General features: G+C 34.2%; 1 protein-coding gene across 1 annotated transcript; it reads right to left on the bottom strand.

Annotated features, from left to right (window-relative positions):
• Positions 1-786: 786 nt before the first annotated feature.
• On the bottom strand, positions 787-11,468 carry LOC128192039 (von Willebrand factor D and EGF domain-containing protein-like). The gene is made up of 20 exons (XM_052864441.1): positions 11,331-11,468; positions 9,370-9,756; positions 8,641-8,697; positions 8,290-8,543; positions 8,087-8,179; positions 7,682-7,826; positions 6,938-7,128; positions 6,423-6,499; positions 4,685-4,754; positions 4,375-4,578; positions 3,967-4,199; positions 3,697-3,835; positions 3,408-3,522; positions 3,032-3,201; positions 2,624-2,886; positions 2,283-2,388; positions 2,055-2,163; positions 1,824-1,951; positions 1,479-1,596; positions 787-1,108 (listed from the first exon to the last, which is right to left on the bottom strand). The coding sequence occupies exons 1-20, from the start codon at positions 11,365-11,367 to the stop codon at positions 921-923; spliced, it is 3,084 nt and encodes a 1,027-aa protein (XP_052720401.1). The 5' UTR covers positions 11,368-11,468; the 3' UTR covers positions 787-920.
• Positions 11,469-14,126: the final 2,658 nt, after the last annotated feature.

Here is a 14,126-nt window from a genome sequence, read left to right as displayed (position 1 = left end):
TATTTTCCCTTTCGTCAATTTCAATTGCATTTCTTTCACAGGTACAGAATCGATCAGACACAACCTAACAGAAAGTTAAGCCAGAGTAAACCCTGGGTTTACTTTGGGTTTACTCTAGGTTTACTAGAGCAGACCCAGAGTAAACCAAAAGTTAAATTAAATCCAGAGAGTAAATCCCAATCAGAAATACATGTAGATCCCTCAGGCAGACGCTACATATGTATTTGGAATACACAAGGGGTGGAAATTACAGGCAATAATTAGATGATAGACGGGTCTGCTTCACATTTCAATGTTAAAAGAGGACCCCAATAGCAAAAAGTAATCTCAGAGTTAACCGCAAGTAACCCCCGAAAGTACATGTAAACCCGTGGTTTAGGTTAGGGTTTACCCTGGTGTTTGGCTTGGTCTGATCAGTACTGTACATGTAGGTTTATTTTCATTAAATATCTTCCAATTGTGCTGCTTAAATATCTTGTGACAGAATATAGCACACTGTGTTTTCCAGTTTCTGGTAATTTTTAAGTACATAAATATCCGACCGGGTTCAAAAACATGTTAATGTATTTTGTTGGGATCGGTGCGTCTTAGTCTTGATAGTCTTGTATTTGAAGATAATTTACATATATACATATACATGTACTAAATTGGACGGTATACTTATTTTTATTTTACATTCTGGATCCACACACATCTTGTTATAAATAGCTCAATTTAGTATCAAGATGTATATATTCTTCATTCCTCCCTTATTCTTGAAAGAATCAATATGAAAAAAGAAACAAATAATAATTGACTAATTTATTCAAATATTCATAAGAAAATAAAATGGGACGGGTAAATTTTCATTTTTTATTCTTCTAATGAGCAGTTATCTGGAACTTTTTCCTAATTATTGTACTGTTTTAGTGATCGCGCGACTACTGAGTTGGCGGTGGGAAGAGACCCGGATTAGAGCCACACAGCGCCTTGTTGTTACAATTTGTACATTGATTGGCCTGAATCTCCCCGCACTGACATCCGCCATTTTGACAACATGCGCAGTCGAAGAGATTAGTGTTGTACGGACATCGACATCCCGTGAAAGTTGCGGTGTAATGGTCTATCTCTGCAAAATCAAACAAATGAGAGTATTTTTTTTTATTGGTGAAGGCCTTTAACTCTAAAAGAATGATGTTGATCATGAGGAATTGTTTTGTATAATGATACTTAGCCTTTTTCGACACAATTTTGTAAACTTGCACATGTCCAATCATTTCTGATTTTATACAGGAAGGTGGTAAATTATCACAGATACCTTGTTACACATTAACATATATGAAAATAAATAGATGAATAAATAAAACGTATTACGTAAATAAAATTCTCTGACATTTTTTCGCCCAAACTGATGCTTCAGCCACGTCTAATTTGTCAAAAACCAGAGCAAGTAAACAAATTTTAATAGATGGGATAAAGATGTTTATTGCAAATCTTACCTTGCACGGTCTTGCTGTACGTCCAATCAACAGTGGAGACAGAAGGATCGCACACCTGACCTTTGCTGTCCTGGTCGCCATTCCGGTAACACATGCCGTCAATGAAACAGCTATCGGGCTTTTAAAAGATAATCACATAAAACTCTCAATTCTAAGAAATCTGACTTCTGAATTAAAATCAACAAAATTTAAAGAGAAAATAAACTTTTCTTCAAAAGTTTCAATAAAATTTAGTTTTTAACCTTTTTAATTAATCAAAAGCAATTTCTTTTATTGACTGTTAAATTTTAAAGTGGTATTACACATGCTAATTATATTTCTAACAATTTAGATAAGTTGACTAACATTGTGAGTACAGACTCCGGCAGCCGTACACTTGGTACAGTATCCATCAGCCACAATGAACAACGCCTCCTGGCTGTAAAGTTGACCATCTGATGTTATAGAGATTTTAAAACCCTTGGCACTTAGACCTAAGAAAAAAAAGTGTTTTCAAAATCTAACACTTTTTAAAAGAAAAACTCAGTATTGGTTATCTTGGAAAATATATAATATGTGTCTTTTCTACTTATTTACCTTTCATTACATTGCTTTCGGGAATTGGGCATTGCACCTCTAAAAAGCTAAGAAATTCCCCTTTAGTTTTTACCGCTGGCCCTGACTCTACTGGTTGGCCATTTGACAGCTAATTTTGATAATAGAAAAATTAAATTATATAAAATACTGGTTTAATGAACCGATCTTTTGTGTACTTTAATTCGAGATGACAAAGATGAAAGAAACTGTAGAAATGTTCATTCATACATCAACTGGCGTGATTCTACAAGATAGAGTGTCCGATTCTACGATGTTGTCAACGATGACGTTAGCTTGTCTGCACGGCCTAGTTCTGATGTCACAGAGACCGTCTCTAAAAGGAAGATTCGATGCAGTTTAAAATAATGAAAGAATAAAAAAAAACATTATATAGAAAATATTAGCTTGAAATTGCCAAAAATGGATATGAAATACCGTAGGCTATATGTATATGGTTCAAGAAATTACATTAACATCAACACGTTTATTATCAACTGGTAAGAGCGAGATCAAGAACTGAAGTGAACTGTTTCACGGTTTAAGGACTAGCTACTCAGACATTTGCTCACCCTCTTAAACGATATATCTTGGGTGCAACTCCAATTTGAACGGAACAATCTCCAGAGGTGTATCCATGGTGACAATGACATACGCCGCTGACGCAATTTCCGGTTAGAGAGCACTGGTTTGGACAACCGGATACCGAGGAGCTCACCACAGGTACACCGTTGACATAGTGAATGTTCTTAGGGTCCTGAGCCAACTCATTATAACATATACTGTCATATGCATTCATAGCAGACAGTTTGAACGCGTCGACTGAATCTGAGTACTAAAATAAAAGAGACACAGAAAAACTATGATAACCTGTCAGTATTGTTCAAAATAATACATTTACTTTGAAACGCTAAAAAGATTATTTAACCTATAGCCAATCGCAGAATGAAAGATGCAACAATATTCATCCTGTTTTTTACCTTGATATCTTCGACACACCCATCAATGATCTCAGCCAGTATGTTGGAATGTTGACATTTGCTGTAAAGAGATGCCGACATGAACGTATGTCTGCAGTAGTCCCTTGCCCGACTTTCTGTAATTCCACTTGGAGTTGGGAAGGTAGCACCCACGTTTCTTTTAAGCCTTCCTGTTTTCAAATATATGAACATGTAATTCTTAATCAAAATTTCTTATTTTTATGGTTCTTATTCTATAACCAATAACTCATTTTATTAACCAATCCAAAGAAAAATCAAAAAACAATAAGAACGAACAAAAGGAGAAGCTAGAAAATGTCAAACTTCTAATCTATATATCTTTCTTATTCTTATGATGGATATATCCGTAGCATACTTGCGATCATCTTTGGGTCGAAGGAGAGATGTTGATCAGGGTAATGGTCGGAGTAGGATCGAGCAGATCTTCTGTGTGGCTTATTCTTGTCACTTATAGGAGTGCCGTCTGATTGCTGGTAATACAAATAATCAATAAGCTAACAATTTCTTTCTTTGAATTTTTGGTTTAACAGAGTCATTAAAAAAATAAACTAATCACGTCTCTTTGTTAAAACATTTCAGGTTATGAGGTAAAACCACTTGTTAGTCTACACATGCAAGAACAGAAAAACAGCACATTTACTTACTTTGCTCGGATTAAGGGCGCCGTTTCCAGCTTTTGTGCACTCAACTGGACCCTGGTTACACGAACAATACTCGAATTTTGGCGCTAAATGTTGTTCATACTTCGGCAGTTGGTAAAACATACTAGTGCCCGATGGAAGTCTGTGTCAAAAATAGTTTAACAACCCAGTGATTAAATTATCTGATTAAACCAAAGCTGTAAAAACAAAGTAAATGAAAAATTGCAAGAAACCTTTATTTCTTTGAATTGATTGGGAGAAAAAAAAACATACTGCCAACTCTTGGTGAATTCGGTCACGGTGGTCGGAGTGTAAAGGTGGCCATCCCCGCCCCTGAGAGCATCCACCTCTGCCCCATTCCAGTTTCCACACAGTCCCTCTGCTGCGTTATGGTCATCGGGTGGGGCTTGGACATCCACATTCATGTATGGAAGGTGCTCTTTTCCATGGCGTCCCTTTGATATTCCGGTCTTTACTTGAATTCGAGTTCCAGATGGAAAGTTAATCTGGAGATATTTCCAAATAAGACTAAGAGCTTAGTTCAGATATATCAAAATGTGTACAATATACTAGCCGTACCTAAACTTTTCATGACCGTAATAAAATAATTAGATGTGACGATTAAGAACATAAATTTCTTGTAATGTATCATTCCAGCAAAAATTCAAGATTGTTACACACGCTAAATATTTTCCCAGTTTTGTTATCCCGGCTAACAGTAGTTCCCTCCAGAGGATGCCCTGTTGGAAACGAAACTGAAGGAGCCTCTACAACGCCAGCTCTTTTTTCGCACTGGTCAACCTCCACTACGTCATTTCCTTCCCGTGCAATGACTGCACAGATACACGGGTGAAGGCTTCCACATGGCCACGTACGTACTTGAACCTTTCAAAATATATTCACTTAAACATTAAGTATTTGATTTTAAGATAAGCAAAAGGACAAGGAAAAATTTCAAAATTAATATAATATACTAGTATACTGAAGATACCTCAAATGGTCTCTTTTGGTTTTGAGACTTGTAAAGAGTAAAATCTCCTATTTCGTAGACGTTGTAATTTCTGTGAAAATGTAATAATATCAAATGAATATCATCTTGATAAATATACATCACATGATAATGACATGTCATTGTAGACTGCACGAAAGCCAATTTTTTTTTGCTTTCTTGTTGCAAACAGGTCGATGTTACATTTGAAGAACATATTGAAATTTGATTTAATGATAGACTATTTTCTGTTTTTGCACTCCCAATTATCATTAAAACAGGTCGTCTGCTAAAATGTTTTCCTCCCTGATATGTGATTACTTCGAAAAAAATTCCCAAATCATCAGTTAGTTTCTCAAACTAAGGATGCAAAACACAGTTTCACATGTAAATAAAACGTTGATTTGAACCTATTTTATTGTATACATATATATAAGATACATATACAAATAGTTTGGACACAAGTTCTGACAACTTACTAGGTCTTTACCATCTTTACCATAAAACGTTATATAAAAACGTTCTCAGATAAGGGACAAACAATACTGACCCATACCAAGGTATGCATGTATTGTTAAGATATGTTAGATATATATTTATAAGTTGTGTAAAGGATTAAGTGATTAACTTTGTAAATGCTAGATACTAATGCACGCGTATAACTTTTTTCACATTTTATTAATCAATGAACAGAACATGAAGAGACAAAGACAAACATATACACACTCATTCGCTTACACACATTCATTCACTCTCACATTCATGCAAAGACAGGATAGAATAAAAAAAACCAAAAAATGACACTGAACATGCTTTAATACCAAAGCCTTATCGACAGAAAAAGACTTCGAAAGAATTTCCCCAACCCTATTTAATTAAAACAACTTACAACGTTATGTTATCACAAACCGGAAATTATGTTAATGCACGTATAACTTAACAATAGAGTGCTATTGGCATTTGAAACACGTAATATGAGTCAAATAATCGTTTAAATTTAAATGACGTACATCTTTAAATACAGGGATATATCCATTAGATTACACTGTTTGGTTGCCATGTCCAAAAGACCTAGGTGTTCACTATACTAACCAATCCAGCAATCTTGAGTCACCAAGTTCCTTTTCTTGCAAGTTGAAATGTTTTAATGTACCTATGTTTTAATATTGCATTTCTCTTTTATCACATTTATTCTTTGCAGTACATCACAATAAGCCCCTACTAGATCAGAACCAACTGATAACAAATTTTTACAATTTTGATTAATTCTGCAACTTATGTTATGCAAATACTTTTACTTAATTTTTTATTACATTTCAACTACTTTTTTAAACAGGCGTTCTAACGCCCCTTTTTCATGTGTTATTACGCTATTTTAGCGTTATTAAGCCTTTTTTTTTAATTGTTCAGTAACATGACTGGTATTGATACATGTAGGCCTTTGTTGATATGTATGGCCCTATGTTGATTCAATTTTGGTTTTAAGCTTCAGAAAGAATCTTCTTATTACAGTATGTTCTATATCTTACCGTTATAAAGTGCAATTATAGTTGGGGCCTTATGGATCATTAATGCTAGCCTGTGTAGCTCAGCGCCAGAGCTCCTTCAGGTAACTAAAACGATTTGCAGGAGTCTGGGGTTCTATTCCTGGTCCAGCCATATATTTTCGTAGTACACTGCATATGCTAATTGCTAATTTTCTACTACAAAAGTATGGTGGTACTTAGAGTACAATACTTACTTTTTTAAATCGAAGCCTCTGAAGTGAGGGTCTCCCCATGGATTACAACTGCCGTGTTCTTTATCCGTTGTTCCAATCTAAGGTATGAAAATGTAAAATTTCTATGAAGCTTTCCGTGACACAGTGTATTGATCTCTTTGGCCTATTTAACTAAATTAAACCAAAATGAACCATGCTGCAAATCATTTAAATAAGAATTACAAGTACCAAAAATGAAAACTACAAATGGAGGGGAAGACTGCTATTTAAAGTTATCAATAACAAATCTCGAAAGACTAAACCGTAATAAAAATTCAAATCAAGGTATTTCTCAAGGTAAATATGCTTCTTATAGTGTAAGAGAAATAAGAAAAAAGATTGAAAACACAGGAACTAACGAATGGAAAATTCCATTCGATTCTCTCTCTCTCTCTCTCTCTCTCTCTCTCTCTCTCTCTCTCTCTCTCTCTCTCTCTCTGTTCATTTTGCATTTTGATATTTATCATATTAATGTACATATAATAGTATCTACGCACTGTTATTGGTGTCATTGTGTAATTCTCCCACATGGCGTGTGGAAAACCGGGCAAAGGTTGAAATCCTAGTTGATGTACTTGGTTGTTGTCTTTGATAAAATCCCTTGTTGCTTTGATCTTCAGATAGGTTGAATACATACCGGTTACGTTGTCCAATTTCAGGTCAAGGTGACAACCGGACATAACGGCATCTTTATAAAAAAAAGACACGTCAACGAAGATCACTAAAACAGTTATGCTTACTGTATGGTGTAACTTTAATGTATTTGTTCATTTGTAATTAAAAAAAACCCCAAATTTTGCTGAAACCATTCTACAGTAACTGTTGCTGTTTTCATACGAGTGAATTTGAAGATATAATTCCAAAAAAATTTTATCACTTTATCATTTTATTTAGAAATTGAAATTTGAAGACAACATGATTTTTCATATCCATCTTCACTTCCTTCTTATTTTACTTTGCAGTCCATGAAGATAATTTAGCGGCTTTAAATTTTGACTTCAGTATTCAAAGAATTGTATGCTCTAGATCTTTTGTATTAAAGTATTACGCACTATCCGTTTTTGTACTTTTTTCGAATCTGGGATTTTACCAAAAAAGAATACTAGTATTCCATTATCAACTGTTACAGTATCTTGATCAACATAGGTATAACTTTAAAAAGACAAATATACAATTTAAGTAAGAGAGAAAAAAAGATATTTATAATCTTTTATGAAAGAATCGACATTATATGGTCTTACCCGTCGGATGTCTAAGCCCTTTTAGGACCACAGTCAATTTACAGCTGTCTTGAAAAATACTAGTACAAGGAATGGGTATGGTGGACTCGACTTTCACCGTCTTCTCCGGGCCTCCTTCATCCACGTTTATTCTGTCTTGTGATACCTGGAACCACACGCTTGTGCCAATAATTTTCGTAGTAACGCAACGATATATACAACATTGATACAACAGTAATACAACAGTTTCATATCAAGGCAACGATACAACAAAAACTACAACAGTGATACCTGGAACCAGACGCTTGTGCCAATAATATTTGTAGTAATGCAACATTGATAAAATAATGATACAACAGTTTCATATTAAGGAAACGATACAACAAAAACAACAAAAACAACAACAGTTGTACAAAATCATTATACCTTAATTCCACACCAGTAACCATTACTGCTTAGAGTGTCACTGCTAATGCCTGGACCTTTTGATGGATGGTATGAGGATACATTGCACTTAAGCTGGTGTAGAAAAAAAGTAATTAATTAACTGAAGGTTTTACAGAGATTATATATTTATATAAATATAAGAATAAAGAGTATTAAATTTTATCGTCAAAATTAAATTTTACCTCTTTCCCAAGGTTATATTTAAGCTTCATGGCGTCTAAATACGCAATTCTGGAGTCCCCAACCAAGACCGTTTTTACAGGGGTCTTTGTTGTTGGATCGAGAAGTTCATGGCCATCCACTGTCCACGTGACAGTGAATGCAACATCGGGTTGGCCAATAGGGTAGTCGATTCTACACGGAAATCGAACTTCCTTGGTTGGAGTAACCTCTGGCTTTTGCAAAACCGGCATACTTGTCAACTTTGGGTAGAGGTCTAATAATGAAGAATTCCATTTTAAAAAGTCCTTACTGATTGATCGATATATGAATTAGTTATAAAGTATTGGTAACAAAAGTAAAAAAAATCATACCAGGACAATTTCCACCTACAGCTATTTGACCTCCTACGTTGCAAACTTTTTTGTTTCCTGTAAAACAAAGAAACCATTTAAAGAATAAAGAATCATTCTTTGAGTATTGTGAGGTGATCAAATTCGGTCGATGGTGATAAAATCAAGCCCGATGGGTTTATGATGGATTTGATCGTGCCTGACCGTATTTGATCATTAAATGATATTCAAAGGATGACTTCCTCTCAGTTATATCATATTATTTTTACCAGAAGTTCAATTAAAAGTGTAATTATTGACATTTTAACGTTATTTTCATTTAGTTTGACGATGCAAACCTCAATAACGACACACACACAGTACATACTGTGGTTTTATTAATTTTCAAGGGTATCAGTTTTCATGGATAAAGTGAAAATCACAGCTTTAAGGATATTACGTAAATTCATGACCAATGACCCTATCAATACAAAATGTCAAAAGATATTGCACTTCAATGAACATTAAATTTGGTTGATCAACTTCACAACGAAATCCACGAAAATTGGTATTCAATGAATATTAATGAAACCACAGTACATGTACGTCGTTTTCGTCATTAATGAAAAATATTCGACAATACGTTACAAATATTTGATTCGTAGTGAGATCACAAAGACACTGGAAAATGTAAATATGATACATTAAACAGAGTCAAGTTCGAGAGAATACTGTTTTATAAAAGATACTTATTTACAGAAATATACCTACCTGCGCAGTAGGCCATGGCACACCCCGGAACAGTTTGAAGGTAATAGACGTAAAAAGTGCCACAGTTCTTCACCTGAATGTCTAGTGAAAAGTCGCAGCAAGTTTGGCTTGCGCTGCCATGGATATTGGAACACGCCTTTCTCCGAACAATACCATCGGCCTTGGAGGGGTTTGCGCCTTGCATCCACAGTGGGTAGTGGGTCCCACAGTGAAACTGGGTCACGCATGACGTCGGCATCTCGTCATTATTGTCGAACACGTACCATCCGGATGGTAATCCGTTGTCACATTGGAGTTTATCCGTTGGTTCCGGTTGGAACTGGATGCTCCTGTGGGGCTCACTGATCAATTTGTGGTAGGCGGGTAGACAAGGGTCCTGGGCTATCACTGAAAGATTTTTTTTATAACGTTAGTTTGAAATTGAAGAAGATTGAGTATCCGATGAATTGCAACACATTTTTTTTCTCGATTTTTTAATGATACAAACATATTGATGTGCCAATAATTATTGCTCTTCATACATTGCAAATTTTCAAAGATACAAAATATGCTTAACAGTGCAATGAAACAATTGTATCATCATTGCATACATAATGAACGCTTACTAAGAGAAAAACAAATTACATATTAGAACACATTTTTGAGAGAGAGAGAGAGAGAGAGAGAGAGAGAGCACTCTAGTACGAGTTTTGTTTTGAACATATTTTATTGATTACTCAAAAGGATTAGAAACAAGTTCTAACAACTTACTAGTTCTTTTTCTTGAATATAACAATAAATGTCATGCATGTAAATTTAGAACAAAAGAAAATATATCATAATGTTGATATAAACATTGACAAATCATTTGGATCTCAAAGATTCGTCATTAAACATTTGCACAGAAGCAAAAATGCTTTAAAATTTGTTAATATGTAAAGGTAGGTTGTCATTGCAATATAAAAGTAACTTACAATCAATATTGACTAAATCTAGCATAAATAGTGCGAGTAATTCACAGGGGTCCAAGTTATCCAATCTGTATTCAATCTATCCCTCTCACTTCTTTCCTTTGTACAGAATTGCGATACTTTATACAAACACAACACACATATGTTAAATGTAATTGATGTACGTTATCTTTTAATATCCATAATATTCGTTCGCTTAAAAGTTAAATTTCTGTATGCCAAGAAATTTCTGAATTTAATTTCTGAATTTCTTCTCTTTTGCAAAATTACAGATCAAGGTATTGATACTGTAAATTCCTTATATTACGCGAGTACTTAATTCCGCGACCCCACTGGTTTGTATCAAATCGCGAACGTGGAACTTTGCTATTTATTTCTTATAGTTCTCAAATCTCAGAAAATAATGGCGAGATTTTAAAATCCGCGAAGGGTGCTTCTCGCGATTTTACGCGAAAATAAACGCCTCGCGTTTAATTAGGAATATACAGTATCAGTATTGGTATTGGTTATATAAAGAATAGAATCGCATGATCAACTTAGTCGGATTTTTGCAATGGATATATAATATTTATTCAATCTGGGTATAATTTGTAACAAGATACTGTAGTCAGACGTTTGGCATGAAATGTGTTATTTTCACAAAATTAAATCTAAAATTGAAGGAAGTAAATTGGGTACAGCATTTTCAAAACTTTGATCGTGAAAAAATACGCAAGATTCATGTATCTTGTATGCTAGCATTTCAAGGTTATTTTCGCCCTGTGCATTTTTCGCCCTTTTACATTTACAAATGATTTCACTCAGTCTTGGATTTACCCAGACCTAGTCAGAAATATTTATTATGTCTTATTAACGTCGTATTTTAAAGATATTTTTTCAATTTTTTAACTTGCCCGATGGCGAAAAAGGCGAAAATAAATGGATGTGGCGATAATTGTTTACTACAATTTTAAAAAGTTCCGTCAATTAACGTTGATCCACAGTCCTATTGGTTACAAGTATCATACATACCCAGGGTTACCCCTACGGCTAAAAGTAGGATTTCCATCAATGATAAAATCCCACTACCTTCAAGGAACACAAAATCAAAACTAACACAGGTTCTTTTCAAACTAAACTATTTAAATAGACGCACCGATTAGAGCTTGTTACGCTGAACTTTGTTCGCTGTACAAGACATTAAAGTTTTAATAAAACGGACCAGCAACGAAATTTTGGAGAGGAATTTGGTAAATTAGATATAGGCAAGGGCTTACGACGTCGACTCACAAATCGGAGTTCGTGATTGCTTCAATGCCCTAATGGTAGGCACTAGCCTTTACAGTAGCTATTGCCTCGTAAGCTTGGTCAAGGGATGCATGCGATGACCAACTGCAGGATCATAAAAATGCAAAATAATTTAGTCGATTTAAACAGTTTGAAACTTTCGGATGATGTACAAAAATGCGATGTTGTTTTTTTTCATTATTAGCGATCGGTCATTTGAAAAATTAAAGTACTCGAATGTACCAAGTGAAACCTACCAATTCTATTGGTAAAGCAGATAGATTTTTCATTTTGCATTTAAATTTATTAATTAGCAAAGAAATAAAGAACAAAAACTCTAAAGACGCACCAATATGGAATTTATTTGTACATTTATGGCAACGAATCATTTTAAATCATAAAAAAAAATTATTTGCTTCATCGATTTATTTTACAGCAGATTTCCATTTAAACTTGGACGTTTATGTAATTGGTAAGCATGTTTCTTTGCGACCACTCAAAATATTTGCTATATATCACAAGTTAAGATGATGTACTAATGGATAATAGACCGATGTAAATTACAAGGTTGGTGTATTGTTAGTTGCTCAGCTCAAACCAAACTGTGTTGCTGCGCAAATCTATTGCAATATTGTTGATCTTATGTTTTTTTTTTCTTTTCGTTTACGCGTTTGTTCTCAATACAAACAAAATATCTTTGCATTTAATATTATTTCTTGAGCGTTTATTTGAAAATATTCACAATGTGGGATTTCTACATGTATATAAGAGTTCAAGGACACAACAACCTTGCCAATATAAAAAAATTAAACGATCAGAAATTATTATTTTGGTTTCTTATTCTATATAAAAGATGACTTGTACTGAAGCAACGTTAAAATGAATGCGTTGTAAATTTGGTAAGTGTAGAATTTCGAACGGTTAATTTTACTCTCCGTGCAAGGGCACTATAGATTTTTATTATACTTTCATGTTATTTAGTCAATTCTGATTGGTTAAGGCGCAGTTGATAATCCGTTCTATTACCCTCGGCGTTAGCAACACACTTGGCAACGGGTAACGCAACGAATTGTTACATGCGCGTAAATCATGCGCGTATGGTTCGCCATAGAATTCACGTCATTCCTATATAAAAGCAGTCTTAAAGTTTTCTTTAAAATTAAGACATTCAGTATAATAAAATAAATAGTGCCTGTTTGGGAGGATAACAGTTGAAATTGACACCCCTCGAAAACCATTGTCAACCTCCGCTTCGCGTCGGTTGACAATGGTTTCCTCGGGGTGTCAATTTCAACTGTTACCCTCCCAAACAGGCACTATTTACATAGTGTACACCTTTTTGAACTTGATTTTGACGTCGTTAGAACTACAAATTTAAACTGATCTATTTGCAGGAATAAAACCTCACGTTTCTTCAACGGTCACAGATGCACCCTTTTCAGGATATTTATTTTAGAGAAATGAGTTCATATGGGAATTAAGATTGTTGTCACTGTTAATTAATTTGTGAATATCAAATTATCTCCACCGACTTAGCCTACCTAAAATGCGTTATTTAAAGCCCTTGTATGTATATCTAACTGTCTTTACTGGGGTGATCATCCGAGGTTTATTGGGGTCAAGTATACATGTGGATGACCATGCAAATTTCTGATGAAAAACACACGTTATATAGTGACGTCACTAAACTTATGACCCCCTTTATAAGTATTCACAGTACAATTAAAAATTGTTACAATCCAACAAACTATTGAATGTTTTTTTTTCGAAGAAAATAGGAAGAACTTGTTGGATTTGAGATGCTAATATTTATAGGAATTATTTTTAGAAAAGACAAACCTCATGACTTAAACTAATGCAAATTAGTAATCAGTTGGGAAAAAGAAAAAAAAAACTGGATAAAAAAAATATTTTTATTAAAAATTAATCTTGTATAAATACTTTTTTTGCAATGAAAGGGTTGTAGGCTTTAGAGTTACAAACAATTACATTGATTGCAGTATCCTAGCTGTATCAATTGTATATTTTTTTTTTTGTTTCCATTAACTATCATATTATTGTTATATGCATAACGCATGTAAGTAAATAAAATAGAATGATACATATACATTAAGAAAATTGTATCATTCGATATCAGGTGAAGGTCAAATATAATGTTGAGGTCGCTCAAATGCAAGGAAATCCCCCCAAAATCCTTTAAAACTGATAACATTGCGCCCGAGCGAACGACCCGACTCAACATTCTAACGTTACTGGACAGTCTATGTTTACGGTAAGATTTTGTGCGTGTTAAATTCATTGATAACATCGTTTATTACAAAATGAATTAGTTTTCGTGTTCGTGTATCGGAATTTAGGTCTGTCCGCAAAAACCCCCTATTGATATATTAAATAGTACAGGGCTGTATAAACATTAAGTGCAAGTGTCAGGTTTAGATGATTAGATGTTGACATTTGTTCATATATAAACAAGTAAGATCTACATGATCTCAATGCGAAAAAATTACATGTATCTTTAAAAAACACCAAAAGACAACCCCC

Source organism: Crassostrea angulata, chromosome 7, assembly GCF_025612915.1.
Source record: "Crassostrea angulata isolate pt1a10 chromosome 7, ASM2561291v2, whole genome shotgun sequence".
Classification (NCBI taxonomy): domain Eukaryota; kingdom Metazoa; phylum Mollusca; class Bivalvia; order Ostreida; family Ostreidae; genus Magallana; species Magallana angulata.
Note: the sequence above shows the minus strand (reverse complement) of the source record. Positions and strands in the feature narration are given on the sequence as shown.

Bases quoted from the DNA above. Each gene is read 5' to 3' on its own strand.
- LOC128192039 (XM_052864441.1), bottom strand. From the start codon at position 11,367: ATGGAAATCCTACTTTTAGCCGTAGGGGTAACCCTGG. The intron at 4,579-4,684 runs GTATCTTCAGTA...ATATTTTGAAAG, and splicing joins ACCAAAAGAGACCATTTGAG to GTTCAAGTACGTACGTGGCC. The intron at 4,200-4,374 runs GTGTGTAACAAT...AAATATCTCCAG, and splicing joins AAACTGGGAAAATATTTAGC to ATTAACTTTCCATCTGGAAC.